The 25,246-nt window shown below is 42.7% G+C and overlaps 1 protein-coding gene across 2 annotated transcripts in view; it reads left to right on the plus strand.

Annotated features, from left to right (window-relative positions):
• LOC121951192 (ephrin type-A receptor 4-A-like) overlaps positions 1-25,246 on the plus strand; it is a 53,370-nt gene that overhangs the window by 12,349 nt on the left and 15,775 nt on the right. Inside the window, exons 3-9 of one of the 2 annotated variants that reach the window (XM_088085322.1) lie at positions 4,397-4,565; positions 8,133-8,200; positions 11,347-11,544; positions 11,848-11,958; positions 12,381-12,735; positions 22,613-22,768; positions 23,507-24,040. In XM_088085322.1, the coding sequence (XP_087941448.1) occupies positions 4,499-4,565; positions 8,133-8,200; positions 11,347-11,544; positions 11,848-11,958; positions 12,381-12,735; positions 22,613-22,768; positions 23,507-24,040 (1,489 nt within the window). In that variant the 5' untranslated portion in view covers positions 4,397-4,498. Of the gene's footprint in view, positions 1-4,396; positions 4,566-7,147; positions 7,415-8,132; positions 8,201-11,346; positions 11,545-11,847; positions 11,959-12,380; positions 12,736-22,612; positions 22,769-23,506; positions 24,041-25,246 lie in introns of those variants that run through there. The other variant, XM_088085321.1, reaches the window with a different exon arrangement.

Consider the following 25,246-nt stretch of genomic DNA (forward strand, 5'->3'; position numbering starts at 1 on the left):
AGAACTGATGCATCGTTGAGTGTACAGGAATCCACTCGAAATAATTAGTCAGGAAAGAAATTAGCTCAACTGACAGTTTTTATTGTTTATAATGTTTGTCTTTCAATGGGAATAGCTGTCATCTTGTAGCTGTGTTGTTCTTTCTGTGCGGAGACATTTGTTAGATCAGAATATTTACGCCAAGTCTACATTGATATTAGGCTTACATAGCCACCCTTCAGTATTGTTTTTGTCTGTTGCAGCCAAGATATTGCCTTGTCTGATGTAGTAAACTTAAATTAGTTTTAACTGCTCTGAGCTTTGTCATTTCACGACAGTTTCAAAGATCATGACTCATTATGTTCTCGTTATGACTTGCCCAACTTGTGCCCTCCTTGAAACCTCCTCTGTCCTCCCACTTGGCAGTCAGGCCCACGCATCTCAATTTAGCACAAACTCATGCCCTGTTTCACACTGTCCACCAGCAGTCTGTGCTTCCTTCACCCATAGGGGGGCAGTGTTGGTATGGGCCACTGATGGCTGGCAACCAAGACGAAATAAATGGATGAGAAGTGAGTGTCCTGCACAATCTGAATATCTGTCATAACAACAGTAGGGATGGTTGTCATATGTGAAATGCAAATCAGGCTTTTTATTTTCAAACTGAAGAAGGAGATGGTTTCAGCTCTGCTTTGCACGTCTGTCATTCAGCAACAGAGAAACCATTTCCACAACAGTCAAAAAATGAAAATTTCTCCCCCAGCGTGAATACTATTCAGGCACAGATCGTGTCATTAACACAGTGCGTGATGATGTTTTCACAGAGGCAGTTTATATCCTGGCTCCTAATCCATCCTCTCTCTGTTTTGCTAATGTTTTTGTGACCTGTTGCAACTACTGATAAAGGGGAAGGTAACATGATAAACTGGACAATCATCTGGTTTGACAGCCTAATCCCTGCTAATCCTCTGTAAAACACAGCCTCTTATTATCGTCTCGTTTTTCCTCAATAAAAGAAAAACACAAACTTTCCTGTGTTTACAGCCCCACTTTCAATGGTTATTGTCGTTATGATTAATTTATGTTTAAGTTTGTTTTTTGATCATATGATCAATCATATTAGATGATTACAGGAAATTAATCAGGATCATTTTTTTTTAAATCTATTAACTGTTTTAAGGAGCTGTTTCAGAGCGTATTAATGAGTCTGTGGTGTTAACATACGTTTCAATGACCCAAACATAAGTGGACAGCTGAGACACCTTCACACCTGTATCTCTGATGCGTCTCCAGCTGACCAACTGTTTTCAGATTTTATTACTGCCTACGTCACTTGTGCTAAAAAGTTCAAAGGTCACACTGTTATTGTGTCCACACTTTTGCTAGCTGCTTGCTAGTATGCTTGCTAGTCATGTTAGCGGATGTGTCCACACAGCTGGAGATAACACTTAGTCCAACTCGTCATAAAATGGTGTTAGCACACTGTCACAAAAACAACCACCACATCCTGCATTAATTATGCAGTAATGGGGACACATTCTTGTTGACACTACAAAAGATGTGTTTAATTGCTTCCAAACCACCACTGCAAGTGGTTTGAGTGATTGGCTCACAATGCGTCTTGGTAGTCATTTACACTTGTATTTAGCGCTATCCGCTTGTGATTGGATCACCCAGGACGCATGTTAATACCAGGTGTAAATCGCTTCTATGATTGAGTGTGTGAGGCTGGAAAGTCTGCACATGGTTCTTGACATGGAGGTAGCTGAGTGGATAACTAGAAGCTAACGGTGCCAACACCTCCTTAAACAGTGCCAATTATGGCAACAGTGCTGACAGAGCTAACAGTGTTAACCTGATGGGGGGACCCATGGGGAAACGCTATGCTATGGGGATGCCACCGCCCCGTTATTAGCTGGAAGAGTTTAAACGCACTGCAGAGTAGCAGCATTTACGTAGCAAGTGGGGCACACATGTACTAACATAACATACCCGTATTGCTGGACCGTCTACCACAACGACAGACAGAAAAGCTCGGACACACACAGTGAAGCATGACTCCATTCTCTTCTCAGGATGCCATTTTTCCAGTATATCTTTACATATCAAACAGTTGTTTGTTGCTATATTAATGTTCTGAATGTCACATAGAGCTCCTTCAAATATCAGGTTTGAGCATTATGCACAAAAATTCTGTTTCAGATCCTTTGATGTGAAGATTCACTATTTTTCTCTCTTTTATATCACTGAAAATTAATTATTTCTTGGACGGTTGTGTAAACAGGCAAAACAAGCTATTTGAAGATGTCTCCTTGGAAAATAACTGGCAGAATAACCAATGGTAAAAAAAAAAAATAATCATTACTTGCAGCCTTTTCTTATTCAGTCCAAAAAATGTCTAAAAATAATTACCTGTACCTGCATGAAAACGACATTTTTGCCAAAGTGATCAAATTCATCTTTTTCCCACAGATATTTAATTTGAAAAATAGAAAAGCAGTAGACCCTTGCATCTGAGAACCAATAGCCAGAGAATGATTCTTATTTTAACTTGATGAATGACACTTTGGGCAGTGTAAGGAGCTGTAAGCACAACATTGACAAATTATCACCTTATCAACTTGATTGGCCAATGTGTTAGCAAACTGTTGCTTATAACACATCCAGCAGACATGGAGCTTCATTAGCATTCATTCAAAATGCTCCAGAGAGCTGGGGGGAGCTGCAGAACTAGGTGATAATTCTGTGTCAGTTCGTCACTCGTGCAACTCCTTTCACATCAGACGTCGTTTATCATAAAAATATTGAATAGTGCAGCTTTAACCTTTAATCTCTTATCCAAATAGTCCTTGGTTAATGTTCGGTTTACTTGGTTCAGCACTGCTTCTCCAGCTTTGTCTCATCTCTACAGAAGATGCTCCTTCATGATCAAAGGCCAACATGCACTCTAATAACATTTTCTTATTATGCAGTTTTTTTGGCGATTGTAATATTTTGGCCAGTGCATTTGCTTGAGGCAGGGTATGCAACAGACTCTTTCTCCTCCTGGGCCCCCTCTCCCTCTTTTTGGACTCATACTGGTGGACGGAGGGCAAGAAAGGAGGGGAGAGGAGGGAGGGTGAGGGTAAAAGAGAGGGGGGTCACCATTGAGTTGTCCACCCACACAAGGCCCCCTCTGGTCACCTGCGTGGGCTTGGGCCAAAAGAAAGGCGAGGATGCGCGCGCACACACACAAAAAGAACAAAAACAACAGCTTTCTAACCCTAAATGTCAAATGTGGCAAAGGGGTTCGGAATAAAAGTGTTTTAAATTAGCAAGAAACTTCCTCAAAACAACAGAGAGGGGCATTGTCAGTATCGTAAAAGCACTCCACAACAGAGGAGAGTTTAGGCAGCGAGGGAAGCAGCAGAGAGATGAAAAAGCTCTCAAAGCACTTGGCTGTGGCATGATCTTCAAAAAAAAAAAAAAAAAAGCCTAGTTTATCATAATTAGCATTGTTCCAGGCCGTCAAACCCGTGAGGCACAGAAAACAATGCACTCTTCAATATTTTATTGAGGAGTTATGGTAAATTACTCGATGTATAATTATGTGAGCTGGGCAGATTCTGTCCTCACTGTCTCCTCCTACATCCCATCTGCCCTGTGTGTCCAGAGTGTGGGTGACTGAAGTAGCTGCAAAGGGGAGGGAGCGGGGAGGATGAGGAATTATTGTGGAAAATTATAAGAAAACTTGTGATGTAACAGTCTGAGTCGCACTAGCTGTTCAAGCTGACACTGTAACGTCTGCGGCCTCTAACAAACAACTAAGAAGACGAGGAAGAGGGGAAAATATAGACTTTAAGGACCTCTGTGACTTTAGGAAGCGCCCAAAGGTGTTTTAGTCTGGCAGAGCTAACTCCTGGCCAGGGAGACTCCAGAGGATACAGTCAGCCAGAAGAGGTGAGCAGAGCAGAGAGGAAGAGTGAAGAGTGGTAGAAAGAGGAGTATTTTTAGGGTGGTCTGTTATCTGTGGAGACGAGGGTGCGCGGTATCACAGCCGGGTCACATCGCTGAGGGGGGAAACTGCACAGGCGCTCCGCTGAGACAGCAGATAAGGAGGAACAGAACAATGAGATCTCCGTCTGTCTCTCACACTCACACGTCCACAATGTACACTCAGAATCTAGTAAACCACATCAACAGGAAAACAGCTTCACTCTTTCACATCCTCTCGCAGATACTTAGAAACCCTCAGACATGTTAAAAGATCATGTCTGAGTGGGGCCTCGGAGCTCCACGTGTGACCTGAGAGTGTGTTACTGCTCTGGCGACTGACAGACAAAACCAACATCATCGTAGAATCTTTTCACTAACTGTTTATCTCCGACTCTCTTGTGCTTCCTCCCTCTCTTTCTGTCTCTCTCTCTCCTCTATATAGTAGCCCTCTGAAGATGTAAATGCCAGCAGAACAGATGGATGGAGAGAACATCTCATCACTCTGACACCATGTTTATGCAATCACACACCAACACGCTCCTCCATGTGCACGCACGCACACATACGCGCTCTGGAGCAAGATGCTGATGGAGATTTCTTCAGTCATCAAAGTAAGCGCATGACACACACACACACACACACACACACACACACACACACTTTTGGTGTTTTTGATGAAACCTTCTGTTCGCTTCTTCCTTTGTTTATACCGAACACACGCGTGCATAAACACAGACACACATCCACTCACGTACACACATGAATTGAGTAATTCGCCAGACTAGCAGCTGTTATTGGAGTGAACCGGGTACCGATGGAACGCCTCTGACATGCTAATGACCTGAGGAGTTCAACCACACACACTCACACTGCACAGATTTAGCAAATCTGACTATTATCTGTCACAGAACCCAGAGAATATTAGTCTGGTGGCATGAATATTAAATGGTTTTAGCTCCCAGTACGATGTAAGCACTCTGTGTAGGACTGCAAGCCAAATGAAACCCTAACTCGCTCCAGGAATATCTTAGTGAGGCTTTGAGGGAAGATCCATTTTCAACACCCAACACCCCCACCACCACCCCCACACCACCACCCACCCACCCAATCAAATCCTCACTGGCAATGCGCTGCTCCTCATCTCTCTTCTCTGCTTCTTTTGTTCATCTCTCTCAGCCACCCACGCACCTACAGTCCCTCTGGCTTTTCTCTTTACGCTCTCGCACACATGCACGCATTTACATTTGGCTTCTTCGTATGTACTTTATTTATTTCTGCCCTTTCCGTTCACTTCCTGAGATACTGTATGTGCATGAGTGCAGGTTCAAATATTCAAACAAAAACGGACACTATATTTAGTGCTTTACAATACAGATGTGTGGGCAGCAGCCATCTGGGGCCCCAAATGGAACAAAAAGTGTGTGCCTATGTGTGTTTGTGTGGTTTAGGGCTAAGGGCCAGACTTAAAGTAGGGGTTCGAGGCTGGGGGCCCGTTGTGGAAACCCCCTCCGGAGAGCTGGGAATCTCAGGGGAGAGTGGGAAAAACATCCCGACGGTCATCAATCAAAACTTCGGTGACACAAATGACCAGAAACAAGAGAGCATTCTCCATCCATGTCACTGTGACACCCTCCGCCCCACAGCCATGTCCCACCCACCTGCGCCGCTGCCTCATAGGCCCTCACCGCACGCTGCCCGATGCGATTGGCCAGTCGGTCCCCAAGCGAAATCGAGATCCCCTCTTGGCTAATTGGGTCTTTGTGATTGCGCAGTCTGTCGTGGCGCTGGGGGAGAATGAAACGTGAAAAACGGTATTATGGTGGATGGGGGAAGAGTGGCAGGTCGGAGCGGGGAGATCGTTTTTGGCGTCTCAAAGCACCAGATGCTCTTCCTGGGTCCATTATGATGCCTTACAGGGGATCGAGATGGTTTCGGCGTAGCAACTGTGAAGACACAAAGCGAGATGGATACGGGCCGAGATGGAGGCTCACACAAGCACATACATGCAAATGCGACAACACACACACTAACACACGCACTCTCATACACTTCAACATTATAAACACTCACTATTCAGTGCTGTTTGTTGGTCGATTACAACAAAGGTTATCAGAACCTATCTTCGCAAGTGTTAAGCAAGTTCTAAACAAAGTGGAGCACATCTGCGTGTCACCTTTTGTGCTTAAAGTGTACAACAGACCCTACCGGATCAATGCAAATGAAAAGTATTTACTCCTTCAAGCTGTGCCTACATCAACAGTAATTGTTCGTTAGAGTCTTTGAGAGAGAGAGTGTAGGAGGACGGGTCATGAGCCTGGTCTTTGTCTGCATCACCACGCTTCTACGTGAGGCCGAAGTCCTGAGCCTTTTTGTTTATAACTGGCTTATTATTAAGGAACAAATCTGCTTCTATTTCTTTATACCGCCCATACTTGCGGGGGTTTGTAGATAAAAATAATACAAGCTGTAGGGGACAGATGGTGGGGGAATGATTGAAGCCTCTTATCCTCTTCTTATCAGCCCAAAAATATCCAACAGCCCTTTCAGAAAAGATCCCTGATCATTCATTGGGTGGCTCCTCCTTCCAGCAATCATCAACAGATGGCGCTGTAGTCACACTCTTCAGTGTGATGCTCCTCAGGACAAAGAGCCTCCAACAGCCTCGTGAAGGCTACTAAATCCAAGCAGTCCTTTATCAGGAGATTGTGGCGCATTCATGTTTTGATTTGATGTGACAGGATGATTGAAAAAAACGTGATGATGTGACGTGTAGGACCCAGTGCCTGCTGGTGCTTTTCAATATTATACTAATGAATGACTCTCCTGGCATCTCATATCAACTATCTAAAAGAGTTGTGCATCTGTTAACTGTATCCTCTATTCATTAACCTTGAATTTGCGGTTGCAAATTGGTCCTAAGTGCGTTTTTTTTTCAGGAGAAATGTCTCGCGGGAAAATCAGACATTTAGGAAAATGTGTTATTTTATTTGAAGTTATGACGGTCAGTTAAAAGGGAGGAAAGTGTGCTCTTTAGGGTCGCTTGTTTTAATCTCTAGAGACTCCAAATAAGTCCACCAAAACATATCCACAATTTTAAAACCCCCTTTTTTCTTCTAGAAATAGAGTGTGGAAATGATGCATTGACGCAAATATGTCCCACAGTACTGTATGTCATTTGGCTCATGTCATTTGAATTACCATTAAGGGAAGCATCTGAGTGTAAGAGGACCGCCCCACTATCCGCTGCTGCATCCAACTCGCTTTTCACACTTGGGTTCATTCACACACACTTTTCCCACCGGGATGGAGCCGCTTCAGCCAGCGCGCAGAGCCAACGGGGAACACACGCGCTTTCACACGGCACATATGGCTGCAAATTTATGGCGAATATTTTCCACCTTTATCTGGATATTAACACTAGTTTCAAGTTCGAGGACGAGGATTTATCCACCTAACGAAGGTGAGTAAGGAGGAAATCGTCTGAGCGCGCGCGCATGTGTGTGTGAGAGACACAGTCGGGTTTTCCGTTCCTGCACGCTGGGACACACCGCTGCGTGCAGGCGCTCCCTGCGCGTCCTAGGATGGGAAAGAGCAATGCAGATATGCATGAAACTTACCAAAAAGTTGGATTTTGGCAAAATTTTAGGGTACATTTTACAGTTATTATTTCTCCTGGAGTTGTACCTCCAAGGAGTTGATATGCATGTTGTGTCTCCCCAGTGCTGCCAGGAAAATCTTTTGTTTCTGCGAAATTTCCTCATGGTATGAGCGCACACTGTACTGTACAGTTTAGTGTGAAAGACATCTGTATTCATAAATCTCAAAAAGTTGTACTTTTGTTTGTTTCTGTATGCATATTTATGGACCATAAAATTAATGTGAGAATTTGGAATTATAGAAACTATTAATCTGATACTATGTAATAAAAATGAGAATTATTATTATTTAAAGCAGTTATATTCATTTAAAATTAAGTGAGTTAGACTTCCTGCTGATGTCGTATTTGCACCAAGCTCAAAAATCTTTTGTTTAGCACTGATCTCGAGGTGTGGTTAAGTCATCCAAGTGCAAAAATATTACTTATTTCTCACTCTTAAAGAATGTTATTTATTTATTTTATTAAAGCACTGCAGGCTGTTTGCCCTTAAACCACCTGCATGTGTGCGTGTGCATTTTAGTGACCCTGCTGGATACCAGGACAGTGCCAGGAGAGCTGAAATGGGCAGCCAGTCCTTCAGAGGGAGGGGTGAGTGGGAGCTTTTTTACAGATACACTGTTTACAACCTGTTCTCTCTTTTGGACAACACGCTCACTCTTATCTCTCACTCACATGCACATGCACACACACTTGTACACACTTGGTCTGGGAACTGTAAATAATCATCCCACAGATTTTGAAATGTGCTGTTGTTCAGCGAGTCTAAGTGCTAATACGAGATTGCTGGCGTCGTGTTTGGCACACAAAAAGGCATAAACCAGCTTGTTGGTGGGTGTCATTTTTTTAGGGATTTTTACTACCATGCAGTTGCCAGGATGAATCCTGTAAATGTCTTATTTTGTATTGCATCCTCTCATCTTTTTTGTACTTTTCGTTGTTGGTACACTGTGATCTGCCATCTACTGTATATGTCCTTCCTCCTCCTCTTTCTCTTCCTCTCTCATTTGCTCAGTGTCTTCTCTCAGCTCTTTGTTGATTTAAGAGTTATTGGTGAACTTGACTCTTGATTTCTTCAGTCACCATGCTCTCATTCTCTCACATGCTGCTTGATTGACGAGGTCCTGGTCTGCACGCACTGAGCTTTTGATTACAGGCACCCCCCACCTTCCACATCCCTCTGCTACACACACGCATACACACAAAACACATCTCTGTATGGTTGGGGCAGAGCTTTTTTTCCTCTGACAGCTGTGATTTCTGTCTGCTGACAAAGGCTCTAAAAGAAACTAGACAAGGAGGCATCATACCCCATGACAGCTTCTTTTTTTTTATAGCTCTCTTCTTCAATACACACATGTCCTGCGCAAACACCCACACACAAACATGGAACAACACACACATCACACAAAGACGTGACCATGTTCCCTCGCTCATGCGTACACGCTCTTATATTCACATACTGTAGCCGTGCAGTTACAGACTGCGGAGCCATTGGTGGATTTTTTTGTGGTTGATACTGATGTTTAAAATGGAGAATGATAAAAATCAGATATTATAAGCCAATGTTTAAACATTAAACTTTATTGTCCAATATGACCTTAAGACTCAACAGTAAACCCAAACTGGAAACGAAAAATTCTAAGTAAAAAAATAAATAAATAAAATCAGTACACTGAATTTTCTGCCAACATATATGCCAATATCAGTTCGTTAGTATATCTGCTGTAAGTCAATATTGGCCAATAAGATCAGTCCTGATGGCATATTGATCAGGCCCAATTAGACACACACTCACACACAGACCTCCCCAACACACACACACACACACACACACACACACACATTCTGACATTCTCTGACTCTCCCTCTCTTTTTCTCTCTTTCGACACGGCGCATTTAGTGTGTATACAGCTCTCACTAGAGCAGATTATTATTCAGTGGCAATAAAAAGCCAATTTGGAGTTGGGAGGCTCAGCGGTCATTTGAAGGGTCACAGTACAAGGCAAATAGTCGGCTCTATTGAGATGGATGGTGCAGTGAAGGTTGAGCCGGCTCCGCTTGTATGGAAATGTGCCTGTAAAAACCTTGGGAGTTGCAACAAATCTGAACCACTGTCCACTGCAGAATATTGATGCAAGAATGAATGTTTCCAAATGACAGCAGTGAATTAGAGGTTGCGCCCCAGCATCTGAAATGTACTCAATATAGTTCTTCTGTATTTGTGAGGACAAACATTTCCCCAAGTGGTTGGGAAAAAAAAGATAAGTTCTCCACAGTGAGTGTGTTTTTCTGGTCACTACCTCCGTAAGAGCTTTTGTCTGCGAGGGGCAAAGATTAGAATTTAGTTAAGTTTAGAGTTAAAGGGTATGCCATTAATAGATGTTCCTCTTCAACTAGATTTAGGAGAGACCCTTTGGGTATTGATTTCGCTTCATATCAGTGCCAATATGAAAATCATCTTGCATGTACTTCCCATCATCATCATAGTAAATATTTAGCTATGTTTATTTTTTGCCAAAATTGCGTCATTATTTGCAGCTGCCACCAGGGCTTTTTTTTTCGAGCCTTCATGATTTTGAAAATCCTTCCTCGGTGGTGCAGTTAAGCACTTGTCGAAAACTCTGACAACTGGAACTTGAGAGTCATCAACCTTTTAAATACAAGATGCTTCCTCATTTAAATCCTTTTCACAACATCTGCGCATGTTGTTTGACTTCCAGGTTTCATCTTTTGACAGCAAGCATTGCTACTAGGCAGCTACTCATTAAATTTATCAAAGTCCACTGATTATGAAACAATTTCGACCTGCTTTTAGCACCCTAAAGATCACTATGATGGAGCATCTGTTTTAATGAAGTTTCTATAATTTGTTTATTTATAATGTTGGCATTAATAAGAAGCAGTGAAGGCCTTGAAAGCCGGAAATCAATCTAAATATTTATGGTACATGTTATAAAGTGAGATGTTAAAGGGACAGTTCACCCCCAAAATCAAAAGTATTTTCTTTCTTCTTCTTTTTATCAGTCCAGATTGCCAAATGTTGGAGATTTTGACAAATACATTTGAAAAACTCAAACAGCAATGTCTCTTTTCAGAAATCATGACCAGAGATCACAGACCTTGTTGTGAGCATTTTCATGTAGGAACTATTTTCTTTCTACCGAAGTACACCCACCAACTTTATCATTGCGCAGAAGGAAGTGTGCATTTACTGCTACCTTGCCTTGCATCACTGAGCTAGCAAACAGCCGAGGGGGACACAATTAAAGCTTACCTCTCACACTGTCATGAGCCTGTCGTCCATCAGAAGATCACACAGTGATACAGTTGGCAAGATAAGATAGATAGAAAACAGTTCAGGCATGAAACTGCTCACATGAAGGATTATCTTGAATAACCAAGTCATCATTTCTTGAAAGAGACATCACTGTTGAGTTTTCAAAATGTATTTTTTGGCGCTTTGAGCACCACAAATTGAGTGCCATCTAGTTCCATTATATTAGAGAACAGGCAGACATCTCCACGACCGATCTCCTACACTCGGCAACTCACACCAAAAAAATCCATAGTAAATTGATAAATAGCACTACAGGTAAGAGGAACAAAAGGATTTTTGATTTTGTGGTGAACTGTCCCTTTAAGTATACACAGATTGTTGTTAAGGAGATTAAATAAGTAATCAGCGGATATCTTCACCAGTGTAGTATTGAATTTGTGTTTGTCTTTGTTGGCAGTGGGAAGAGGTGAGTATAATGGATGAGAAAAACATCCCCATCAGAACCTACCAGGTGTGTAATGTCTTAGAACCCAATCAAAACAACTGGTTGAGGACAGACTGGATCCCTCGATCTGGCGCTCAGCGGGTCTACGTCGAAGTCAAGTTTACCCTGAGAGACTGCAACAGCCTGCCAGGGGTCACCGGCACATGCAAGGTACAAGAAAACAAGTTTATAATGTCTTGACGGAGCACGATTATCATTGTACGATCTGGGCACAGTAGAAAGTTTTAAGAATATCATTTTTGTTGAAGACTTGACTTCCTTAACGTGTTAACTTTTCTGCTAATTAGTCAATGGACGTGCCACTGCTAATGGAGCTTTATTATATATTACAGCTGCTGGTTATTCAAGCACAAACCGCCCTTTGACTCATTATCATATTAAGAGGAAAGATGAGTGCTGATGATGATAAATAGATGCCTCAGTCTTTTTCTTCTTGTCCCTTCTGTCTTGTAGGAGACATTCAATCTGTACTATCACGAGTCAAATGAAGACAGAGAGAGCTACATCAAAGAGAGCAGCTTCATAAAGGTGGACACTGTGGCAGCAGACGAGAGCTTCACCCAGGTAACACTGAACAACTGAGTCAGGCTTTGAGTTCTTTATCTTCCCTCCTCCACTCACTTTAATTTGCTCTTATCTTGAAAATAAAATCCCCCTGCGGCACTTAGCTGTAATTTTTTTATTTGTTTTACAAGCACTTTTATCTCTGATGTCCATTCTGATGTCCCAGGAGTGCTGGCTGGGTACTTTTGCCTAGTCCTTCCAAAAAATTGCTTCTGATTTTAGCATCGTAGGCATTACAGCTTATTTTACCTTTGCAATCAATAGAAGTCAGTCTGGACGAGAGCCAAGTGCTGAAAATGTGAAGATCAGCCATGGTTCAATAGCAACTCCCACTTTGGGTTGAACAAGCGAGTTGAATTAATGAGGGCTGACACAGTTTACTGCACATTCCATTAATGTAGCTCCTTTCTCTTCCCGTCCAGGTGGACGTGGGTGACCGCATCATGAAACTCAACACTGAGGTGCGAGACGTCAAGGTCACAACCCGGAAAGGTTTCTACCTGGCCTTTCAGGATGTTGGCGCCTGCATCGCTTTGGTTTCCGTCAGAGTTTTCTACAAAACCTGCCCGCTAACCATCCATAACCTGGCAACGTTTCCTGACACTGTAACTGGGGCCGACACTTCTTCCCTAGTGGAGGTCAGGGGGTCTTGTGTCAACCAATCAGAAGAGAGAGAGGAGCCTAAAATGTACTGTGGTGCTGACGGGGAATGGTTGGTTCCTATTGGTGGATGTCTCTGCAACCCAGGGTATCAAGAGAAGGGCGGCGCATGTAAAGGTAAGTGATGCTGGGTAAAACAGAGCTGCTGTACCGAAATTTGTTTTTTTTTTAATGGTCAGGCTGATCTATATTGGACTCACTCTGTAAAGCCTTGTGTTGTCATCTCTAAGTCCCATCAGTTAGTCCCACGTTATCTGCTAACGATGGAAAACAGTGACAGAGATTTGGTTTGTGTAGTAACTAACTTGCGTTTTATTATTCTGTGGAATAATTTAACTATTTTTAGGGATTTAATTTAGAATTGTTGTCATTAGGGAAAACTCACTTTCAGTGTGTTCTACAATACCACAACAAATTAATCAGTGTGGATGATGAGTTGTCAAGTTGTAAATGAGTAGAAATGTCTTCTGGGTAAATGTCGTTTACAAACAAAAATATGCACTATGTTAATTAGTGAGCTTTAGAGGTGCTGGGAGGCAGATTTTGGTACTTTTGAACAGAGCACGGCTAGCTCTATCCAGCAGACCCCCAGGAAGGCTGCCCAAACCTGCTTCCAGTTTTTTCCAGTGGTAATCGTAGTACTGCAATGACAAAATCCTCTGTGACCCAAAAAGCATTTTTCCCCCGTCAAACTTTCTTAGCTGAGAAAAGTGATTTAAAAATCTGTGACGTCACAACGTAAAGTCTACAAGCCGAGCGGGAGCTTATGGTTTTGGCCAGCAGGAGAAATACTCCTACACATATTCAGTGGGCCCCATACAGTAGAAATAAACCCGTAAGCTAGAAACTGTTTTGGTGTGTGCGCCAGGTGAGCAACACCATTTGAATAAATAGGCACCATCTTGGCATCTGTTTTCCAGTTATTACTATTGTATATTAGGGATGCACAATGTTGGATTTTTTGCCAATATCCAATATGCCGATATATAACAACTCATTTGGCCCATAACTAATACTGATATCGATATATCCACCCTTTTCCCCACCTAATTTTAGTGATCATCAAGTCTCCTCTGTAGTGGAATTGACATCATATTATGCGTACTCTTATCATGATGGCCCAGAGACATGAAATACAAAGTTTTGTCAGTGTATGTAAAAATCATTTAACTTGCAAAATAAGAAAAATACTTCAATTTAGGGTTGAGGCTTTGTACATGTTTACTTTGTCAATAAAAAAATATCGGTTTGTGATATCAGCAGAAATTAGCATGTTGGCCGAATCTGATATTTCATTTTTTAAAGCCAATATCTTCAGATATACATCTATGGTTTACAGTCTTTATGATAAGCTATGCTTACTGTTGCTGTTTATCTGACTGCAGCCTAATTTTAAACAGGCATGAGAACATTGTTGATATTCTCATGAAACTCTTACGAGGAAGAAAATGAAAATGTATCCAAAATGTAGAACTATTCCTTTAAAATATTCATCTGATCTGTACTGTACTGGTTGCAGGAAATAGCTGTAACAAAACATTTTTAGTCAAAAAACTGGACTGCCTTGTGCCGTAGAGTCTGTGCTTTCAGCTTCTCTTGAAAAGTAATACCGAATAACTATAATAAGAGCAAAAAATAAATAGAATATACCATCATGCCATTAAACCATTCTCCCTCTAATCAGTTTATCTTTTAATAAATCCAAGATACAAAGAGTTTGTGTCCTGCAGTGTTATGTCAGTAGAAACTTTCAGGTCTCAGTGTGAGGTGTGCTGACATAACAACAGCCATCTGGACTAAAATGTCTTTCTATCACTTACAAATGTGGTCTGAACTTTACGGTAGCAAATATGCAAGCTGTTCACACCTCTCACCAACATACATGTGGCGTTGATGACGTGTAATGTTTGGAAGTGACTTGTGATAGTGGAGACAAACTAAATGTGCGTGTTTGTGTGAGAAAAGCGGGGTGAACGGGGGACAACAGACTCGGTGGAGACACTTTTACAACATGGCTTCACTCCCCCTATTCAGTCTCACGCACAACAGACACGCAACATGTGCGCTCACACACACACACGCAGATGCATAGAGACCAATAGAGACAAGGGAGAGCGCCTCACTGATCTGCTCCCTCAGTTTTATTTATGAAGCCTATCCCAGCAGGCTAATTGTATAACAAACAGACCCATAATTCAAAGAGAAAAGAAGAGATGCTGAGGGAAAGAAAGGCGGAGAGATGGACATAAAGAGAGCGATGCAGTTAGTGCCAGTTGGCGTTAAAGAGAGGGGAAAAAAACTTGACTTTTTTTTTGCAATAAGAAGTGCAGTAGCCAAAATTCTCCATGTGACAAACGTCCTCTAAAACCTTCACCCCGCTTGCCCTGTTTGTTCTCTCTGAAAAGGGAGGAGGTTTGCGGGGTGGTCCCTGAAGCCTGAAAGATGTTCCTCTTCAACTAGATTTAGGAGAGACCCTTGACTCTGTTGAACCTGCAGCAGATGTGAAGTGCCATCTATCTATCTGCTGCTCTCTTCGCCGTCTCCCCGCTCTCGCCGCCTGTCAGGTTGTTGGCCGGGCTCAGCTGCCTCAGTGGAAATCCATCAAAGTCTGGATGAATACCGAATGTTGCTCAGTGAAAACTCTGACCCTGCAGTATTGGACAGGCGCCTTAACACTTCTCCCATTTTAAGTTTGAAATTCGCAGAGAAAAGAGAGAGGGGGGGAAGGGCAGAGTGGGATGGATGGAAGAGGCAGATAGTTAGATGATCTGTCGCTCCTCCCGTCGCTGATGTCAAAAGGTTTCTGGATCTCCCAGACTCATGTGCCTTCACTCAGTCAGTGTAACAGACAGACAGACAAAAAAATGGAGTGATTACAGCTTGGACAGAGACACCTGTTATTACGTTTTTGTTTTTTTTTCACACTGAGCAAGGCAGAAAAAAAGAATCCTAAATACTTACCTTATGCAATAAAGAGCTTAAAGGAATAGTTCCAGCATTTTGGAAAATGTGAATATTGGCATTCTGGCAGAGTGTTAGGCCTTTTTTATACAGAGATGCTGCAATACTGCCACAACGCGAGCCGTTCTTTGACCACGCTTTGCTTTTTTATACAGAACCAAACAACACCAGCACATACCATCCCAGTGTGTGATTTTAGATAACATGCTGGGGTTCTGGATGCAAAAGAGGCGTGAAATGTAACATGGCAGCGTTGGCATCCAGTGAGACATAAGGGTGGGTGAGAATCACCAAAAACCCCTAATACAATTTTTTTAGGATACTTGGGTCACGATACAATAATAATGTGATTTTAAATGTTTTGCAATATCCTCAGAGTTGCAAAAACAAATATTGCATTACATTGTCATTTACCTTTTTTTAAATATATATTATTATAGAAGGTTATTTGCAATAATAATAGTTGATACAATAAAAAAATGCTACTTGGTGTCCATGTATCGATACATTATTGCCATGCAAAATATCCCTTTACTATGCTAATTCATTTTTCCCCCCACTCCTAGTGTGACACATAACATACGCCTGGGGCAGTGTTTTCTGAGCAATAACAATGGCATAACATGGTAAAAAAAAATCATTTACCTTCCCTGTTATATATGACAATTGTTTTTTTGTCCTCTCCTTTAACGGTAAGGAGTGTTTGTACTTATATAAAGAACAGTGAGGCAGAAAAAGAGTGCAAAATTCCCACCTTTAACAGGCAGTGTAAAAGGGGCTTTATATTCAAAGAATGAGGAATTCTCAGCTCGCAGACTTGTTATTTCTTGACTTCATATTAAACAAATAAGAAATAACTTCTTTTTAGGGAGTTTTTGAGGTGCTGCTAGGTTTATCTATTTATTTCTTACCTTTGGACAGAGCCAGGCTAGCAGTTTACCTGTTTCCAGTCTTTATGCCACCCTAAACTAACCTTCTCTCAGCTTCTAATTTAACAGATAAATATGGCAGTGGTACCAATCTTCCTGTCTCACTCTTGGCAAGAAAATTAATAAGTGTATTGCCCAGAACTATCTCTTTAATTTCATCCATGAAATACCTCAAATTAACCTCTCTGTGAAAAAACATGAAAATTGTATAACAGAGGCTAAATCATAGAAATTGTCACTTCAGCCTTGTTCGTATTTTAAAAATATTTTCACATTTTGTCTGCCCAGTGTATATGTGTGTGTGTGTGTGTGTGTGTGTGTGTGTGTGTGTGTGTGTGTGTGTGTGTGTGTGTATGTATATGTATATATATATGTGTGTGTGTGTGTGTGTGTGTGTGTGTGTGTATATTCAGTATGTCTTAGATTGATTATTTTTAGCTAATTTTTCTATTTTATACATCACATTTTTTCTGTATGGTAAGAATCCTGGTGCAACAACCACAGTTTCCCCTCTGTGCAGACATTTTGCCTTTTTTAAATTCGTTTTAGCATTCCCAAAGTCTCCTGTTGAATTGAGCTGAAACAAGAGTAGACTTAGCTAAAGCGGTGAAATGTGAAAAGTTCATTTTCGCTGTTGACACAGAGTAATGAGGATGGAGAGGATGAGAGGAGACGCTCTGGAGAGGAAGAAGGGATTAGAAGTTGAATGGGGCGAGAGGGGGATTGAAAGAAGGCCACTGACAGCAGAAGGCATCAATACAGGGCTGCCCCTCCCCCGCCGGGGGGGTTCGTCATCGGGTGCAAAGGGGACGACTAGAGAAACACAAGAGAGAGGGAACTCCCCCTCTTTTCTAAACCCCTGGTTAAGACCGAGGTCATGACTGAGCCTGATGAAGACGTCAAAAACTCTGACTGACAGCCGCACACACACACGCTCATGCAGAGAGACTTTAGATACAGAGTGCAGGGTCATGACCGAGGTAGATGAAGACGTCAAAAGTTTGACAGCTGCGATCCGTCTGGGAGGATCGGAAACGAAGGAGGAGAGAAACAACAGAGAGAATTTAAAATGTGAACGGCCGGAGAGGCGGAATGAAAGAGGAGCCTTCTGCTTTTTGTCTCACTGTCTCTGCACTGGCCTCCTTTTTCTGTCGTCTGATTCTGCTCAATTCTGCTCACTGCCTGGGAGGGTTGGACTGTTTCTCCCTCTGTGAGTGTGTGCGCGTTTCTGTGTTCCCCACTTCCAGAGAGATTTCATGGTTGTGCTTCTTTCCAACGCACCTGCAGTGTCTCGTCAACAGCAGAAAGCGTTTGGAAAGAGACGGATGAAAAGAGAGAGAGAGAGGCAGCCACACTCAAAGAGAGATGACAGAAAGAAAGAGTGAGCGGATGACAGAAAGAGTGCGTAATCGCTGTATTCAGTCCCTCTAATTATTGCATCGCATTTCTGGACTCTGGACATGTTGGATTGCTGCTTTAGTGTGTGCGAGTGTGCACGAGCGTACATGTGTGGGTACTGTATCTCTGATTTTCTGCCTAACAAAGCCCTCCCTCCCATATACTCACAGTTTGGAGGACTGCCCAGGAATGCCTAGAGAGGAGTGTGGTGGGGCAAACAGAAAGGGAGGAGGTGTGTGTGTGTGTGTGTGTGTGTGTTTGTTTGTGTGTGTGTGTGTGTGTGTGTGTGTGTGTGTGTGCGTGTGTGCGTGCGCACGCATGGCAGGTGACAAAGCAATGGCACGAGTGATTGTATGACGCGAGCCAAACTCAGGTGGGGGGAATGGTTTGCATTCCACCATCACAATCAAAGTGTGTGTGTGTTTCTGAGTGTGTGCTCACTATTGTCTCTTTCTCCCAGGTTGTTCTTAATGTAGTGGAGGTTTGCCAGCTCCACCAGTCCGTCTGTGGCTCTCTGGCACCGGAACAAGCCCCTCTCTGCCTCTCTGTCTCTCTGTCTTGCTCTCATTATCCTTCCTTTCTCTTCTCCAACTCTTCTCCCTGATCCACGGTCCGTCAGGGGGCTGGGGTGCTGTTGCTGGTGGTGGGGGGTGATCAGTGTGTGATGGGGAGGAGGGTAGGTATTGTTGTGGAGCCCCTTTCACATGCTAATGTTTGCACTGTTGGCTTTGGGCACACACAAATCCACACACATTTCTCCTCAAACCGCCAGTTTTTGTGAGGATTTAAATTTAGACAAACTTGCGGCTTCCACTGAGCACATTCCTAAGGTTTTAAACGCAGAGTGATGTGAGAAGCTGGTGCCCGTGTAAGATATGAGATCATTTTGATACCAAGCTGTGTAGGAATGTGTCCTCTCAGTTAAGACATACAGTAGTGAAAAGATAAGCATCTCATCTTATCTGCAACATTTTCTGTGGGTTTTAATTAACGGGGCATGACCCCTGTGATTAATAGTGTCCCTCCTTCTCGTGTGACAGTCTATCAATCCGTCCATCCATCCGTCAATCGGTCCCTCCCTCCATCCATCACAGAGACAGGTGTCAGACCAGAACGGTCGGGGGTACTTCCTCCATCTACACCCCTCTGCTGAGAAGGAACAAGGGATGATGACAGATAACACGGGGTCAAGGAGAATACACACACACGCCCACACATACAGTGTGCCGACAAGGCTCTTATTTGGATTTGCAGGGAGCTGCATTTGCATTTTAGGTAGCAGATGAATGCATATGCAAATGCCGACAGTGCTGATAGTAATCAAAGGGCACCTTCCCCTCCGCTTCTCTCCCTCCTTGTTTTCTCTCTTCCCATCTTTATCTCTACCTCCTTGTCAGTCTTTTTTGTTACCCATGCTGTCTCTCCCCTCCATCTTTCACACTTTCCCGTACTTGTCTCAAGCAGACGAACAGCTGATTACAGTCGATTCACTCGGCAGCTACCAGGCAAAATGTGAGCGCATGCTATCACTTCATCTTATCAGTATGTGCTTATGTTTGTGTCCAAAATCCCTCCCAGTTTGTTGATTGAGCTCGGGTGCTGCGCGGTCCTCGTCGGCGTAGGGTTAATGTCGGGTTAATGACACCCTCATGAGCTCTTATTCCAGGTCAGCAGCGCTCAGCCCCCCCTGTTGAAACCAGCACTAAAAAAGACACAAAAGGCTACAGACAACAGAGAGAATAGAGACATGAGAGGGCGCTGAAGGAAGTTTATGGCTTCAGATACTGTGCTCCTTTCTTTCTCTTCCTCCTTCAGTCTGTCCTCTGTGTTGGAGACAAGGATAGAGGATTTGGAGGGACAGGGACAAAGGCAGTGTGCAACCCCCCTGGCAGAGTCTTGTTTAGCCTTATAATCAACCCTTAAGTCCTCAGCAGGTCAAATACTTTTTCTTTCTCCCTTTAATTCCCTCTCTTTCCCATCCATGTCTTACTTATCCACATTGATGAATTAAAGCAAAGGAATGTACATGTCAGCAGAGGTGGTAATACTGTGTTTTTATCTCAGATTTGATGATATCAGCTGAAACATTACTGCAAGTCTTTCACCACATGAAACCCAGCCTTATCAGCTGTAAATGTGTTTATGAATTTACAGGTTTTGATTATAGCTTTCAGCCTGTGTACAGTCTCGTTTGAGTTGGTATCGATATCAAGCCATAAACGCTGCAAGTCGTGCTTCAAAGCTTCCTTGAGATTTGACGCTTGGAAAGGAGAGGGATATACAGAGATACAGCAGGAGCGAGAGAGTTATCACAGACACAAAGACAGATAAGTAGAGGTCGAGGAGGAAGTGCGCGGGGAGCGAACGAGGGAGGTCGTGAAAAATGTGAAAGGAAGGGCAGATGAGTGTGTGAAAGAGCAAATCTATGGTGGCTCACGCAGATGGGGCAGGATGGTCGGTGTGAGTAGATTACAGAGGAGACTTCCTCTCTCTCATCAGTAGATGAGTGTCATAAAGCACTTGAGCACACATCTACACACACACACACACACACACGTACACACACATCATTCCCACATTCCTATCCACTCCTACTGGGATGTCTTCATCTCCCTTGGAAATTTGAAAGGGTTGGAAAAAAAGGAGAGAACCGGGAAAGATGGCAGGATCGAGAAAGGAGAGTGAATAGGGTGTGATGATGAAAAAGGTGTTGAAAAAATGATTGCCGTGGAAACAAATGAAGGATTTCCTTCTGAAATTAAAGGGAGAAAAAAATGGCTCTAACCAGCCACGCTCTGCCATCTCTTTTGCTTCACCAGTGGATGTCAAGCAGTATAATTATGCACTCATTTGTTGTATTGTTGCTCTGTCAATGCGTGAATTCCTTGGTATACAGAGAGAAAATTTCTCTCCCTCCACCCCCCCCTCTGTATCTCTCTCTCACCCTCCCTCTGTTTCTCCTCTTTCATATATTTAAATGTCAGTTATATTTGTGTTGGCGTTGGAGTTTTGATGTATTCAGATCTAGTGTTTCTGGTTTCTGTGCGTGTGAGTGGGAGATGATCAGTAGATGTTCTTTTAGAAGTTTCTGTCTTTGCTCATCAAACCATCAAAAAAGACAAAAGAAATAATAGTGCCCTTTTCGCCTTTATGCCATATCTATAACGCTCTGTAGATTTTTCTTTACGGTTTATCTTTGGATCAAATTGCAGTCTGTGTGTTGATTAAGTTGTCTGAGCAGTCTGAGACGTCAATATAGAGACAACAAAGACTGCGTCAAAGGTCAGAGGTCAGCTGACCTGAGGTCAGTGCTGGGTGCACTGCTTGCAGCACAAATCAGGGTGGATCTATTGCTATAAACTGAAAAATAACATTGATGTTTTAAAGGTATCCGCTTGAGTATTTCTCACTAAAACACATTTGCAAATTTTTTGAATATTGACATTGAGCAATGCTTGATATTTTATGGGTAGGAGAACTATGGGATTGTGCACATTAAAGAATACTTCATCCCCCAGACAATCATTTGTATATCAAATTCTCAGCCCATGATACATTGATTTGTTTTTTCTCTCACATGCCTCCATGGAGAACAAAGAATCCAAAAACAGAGAAAATTCTTGAAGAAGTGAAGTCAGAGGGGGCCCACATTTAACAACAACTATATCACAACATTCATTTACAAACTCTAACACAACTGGAGCAGTATAATCAAATGCTCATTTCTCCTGTCATATGCTCAGTGCTTCCCAAACACATGCATTTTCCTAAGTGTTTAAAACATGTCCTCCGCAGAGACGAGTAGTGTACACCTGTACTGTTTATGTGGAAGTGTTTTAGTTCCTTTTTTAACAAAAATGCATCTTTGTGATGCACTGAGCATACACCTGAATAAATGAGACTTGGAATAAACTGCTCTAGTTGTGTGAGAGTTTGTAAATGGATTTTTTGATATAATTTTGCTGTTGCTCAATGCGTCCCCCTTTTACAATAAGTCATCATTAAGTTGCCTTTTTTGAATTCTTCGTTTATTGGAGGCATGCGAGAAAAACGTTTTTGGAGGTGAGTGCTTGATGCACAAATGGTAACTTGGGGCTGAAGTTTTCATTAAGGGCTGCAACTAATGCTTTATTTTCATTTTTTATTCATCTGCTGATTATTTTCTTAATTAGCCGATTAACAGTTTGCTCTATGAAAAGCAATAATTGCAAAAAAAAATAATTCTTACAATTCCCAGAGCCCATGCTGACCTATTTAAATTGCTTATTTGTCAAACCAACAGTCCAAAAGCCAAAGACATTCAGTCAACTATCAGAGAAGACAGAGAAAGAATATTCATATTTTATGAGCTGAATTTATTTGGAATATATACTTGAACAATCAATGTATTATCTAAATTGTTGTTCATTAATTTTCTGCCAAACAATGGACATATCATTTCAGCTCTTGCAAACATATATATTTGTTTATGTGCACATTACAGCTGTGCATGAAATTCGAGTAAAACAGAGACCTGCAAATAAAAAAGCACCATTAGTGCCTCACAGGGTGCCTTTAAACAAGTACTGTGTTCTGTTCAAGGTAACATGTTGTTATTTCATTTCAGAAGGACTTTTTAGTGTCTTTCATAAAGTTTCTGTCAATGTGACCTGTGAACGTGAATAGGCATTGTTGTCCTGAATCTGTCATTTTCTGTCCCTCTGCAGCCTGTACCGCTGGCTTTTACAAGGCCAAGTCTTCAGATGCAGGATGCTCCAAGTGTCCTCCACATAGCTACTCGCTCAGAGACGGCGCGACTGTCTGTGACTGCCACTCTGGATTCTTCCGCGCTGACAGCGACCCTCCCTCCATGAGCTGCACCCGTAAGAACACACACACACACACACACACACACACACACACACACACACACACACACACACACACTCACACACACTAGTAAGACTATACATAAGTGAAGACACGGACAATACGTGTGTGCATTTCTGCAAATAAAAGCAAAAAAAGCACTCTCATTGTCTCCCTACCTCTATCTCTACCAAACAGAGGGAGACACAAACTTGTCTGAATGCCACCCCTGTTTCATGATCCCATTACTTATGACTAAGCCACCATCTACATCCTGTCTGCTAGTGATAAGTAAAGACATTGAGAAGTGAATAAATGTCCTCGCTCTCTCTTGCTCTCTCCATCTCTCTCTCTCTCTCTCTCTCTCTCGAAGTCTCTGAGTAGTTCCTGTGTGACAGACTTGCAGACCTCGGTCTGTGTGTCATAAACTTAATTATGCCTATATTCAGCACATGGTTTCCTTGGCCTGGGAAAAATGAAAACACACACACACACGTACTCTGTCTCTCAGACGTACAACACACAAAAAAGAAATACCGCAGAGGAAAACATCCAGCCCATCAAAAACATCTCTGAACAGTATGGTTTTCAGTCTGATGCCAGATGTCCACATTTCAACTCGTGCCAACAGCTCGCAGCAACCCCCCGCCCCCCATACACCCCGTTTACTGGCTCCCCCCCTTGTGTGCAGTATAGAATGTAAACTTGGTCGGTTTTGTTCATGCTCAAGCTTTTACCCGTCTCCTCCTCAGAGCCGCCGTCAGCCCCACAGCAGCTCATCTCTGTGGTTAACGAGACCTCGGTGGTCCTGGAGTGGGCCCCCCCTCGCCGGCTGGGAGGACGAAGTGACACCAGCTACAGTCTCGAGTGTCTCATCTGTCAAACAGGAAGCCACAGTCAGTCTGGCAGTAAAGCTCTTCCCAGGAATCACAGCATCTCCCAGCCTGAGGCTCAGCACAGTGGCCTGGGGATGCAGTCAGACCAGGGGATTGTGGGATCTGAAGTCCAGTCAGGGAGAGGAGTCTACCAGAGCAGACCAGTACCTGGAGATTACCCGAGACTCAGTTCAGGTTCTGTCTCCAGCTCTCAGCTCTGCCTGCCTTGTGGCTCAGACGTGCTCTTCTCTCCCGACCAGACCGGACTGAGGACCACCAGGGTGGTTGTGAGCGAGCTCAGGGCCCACACGCACTACACGTTCATCGTCCACGCACGCAATGGGGTCTCCCAGGCCAGCGGAGCAGGGGCAGCTCAGAGTGCGTCTGTCACCATCACCACCAACCAAGCTGGTGAGCAGAAGTGTTTGAGAGTGAGAAATGTGTTTGTCAGATTGTTGTAGCAACACAAAATGTGCTTGTAGATGTTGTCCGTAAGTGGGTCAGCACAATACAAACTGCTGTTCACTGCATGTGGGCCCACAAGGGAGCAGGGCCCCATGAGTAATGTTCCAAAACGTGAAAGCATGTTGTGCACAACCTCTCTATGGTGCTACATACTTGCATGCGAAAACTAGTATCCATCCTAAACGCTTCAGTTAAATGAGAGTGAGTCAACAAAGCCAATGTGTCAAAAACTGCAGTTCTTGGAGTGGCCACTTAAGGGCCGGCTCCAGAAGCGAGTCAGTCTCCATAGCAGCCCCATGTTGAAATGCCCAGATTTACAGCAGATATTAACATGTGTACAGCCTGGTACAAAAAACTATTTTGCTCACTATAGGTTATTTCAATATTCATGAGAACTGTACAGGAGGGTTGTTTTTTTGTTTTTTTTTAAACTCACCTGTTTAGATGTTATTCAGGCTTAAAGTGACTCATCATTCATGTGGGGCTTCTTTGACTGACAGGCTGTCTGCGAGGTGTCACCACACCTTTTGTCTAAATATGGTCACTTCTGGCTCGAAAAATCCAAGGTGGCAATTGCCAAAAAGCACGACTTTGGGTCTTCAAGATGGGAGGCAACGCACCAATGGGTGATGTTACGGAGGCTTTATCCATTATTTTAACCAAGTCTTTGGCTTATTATTATTATTATTATTATTATTATTATTATTATTATTATTATTATTATTATTATTATTATTATTATTATTATTATTAAGGGAATGTATTTGTAATACGTTTTTTCCCACAACACTTTCCAAATATATTTATAGTGAATCTTAACAGGGCTTATGACGATGTTTGTTTCTGGAAGATTGTCCAGAAAATTATGATATATATTTGATGAAATATTAAATTAAAAGTAGTTTGCATTCATTTGATTTGCATCAAATTTGGCATGTAGTTTAAATAGACTAGCACCACTATATGAAATATATAAGGGATGACCAAATTGTAATAGTGTATAGAAATGCTATATATTACAAATGAAATTCCTGAATACCTGAAATGCATCACAGGTGTCAAACATACAGCCTGCAGGCCAGAACGTGCATGCAGAAGGGTCCACACACCTAATATTGATGCACTTGTGAAGGCTAAGTGCTGCCAGGTTTC

Source organism: Plectropomus leopardus, chromosome 12 (assembly GCF_026936395.1).
Source record: "Plectropomus leopardus strain MGB_pleo_1.0 chromosome 12, ASM2693639v1, whole genome shotgun sequence".
Classification (NCBI taxonomy): domain Eukaryota; kingdom Metazoa; phylum Chordata; class Actinopteri; order Perciformes; family Serranidae; genus Plectropomus; species Plectropomus leopardus.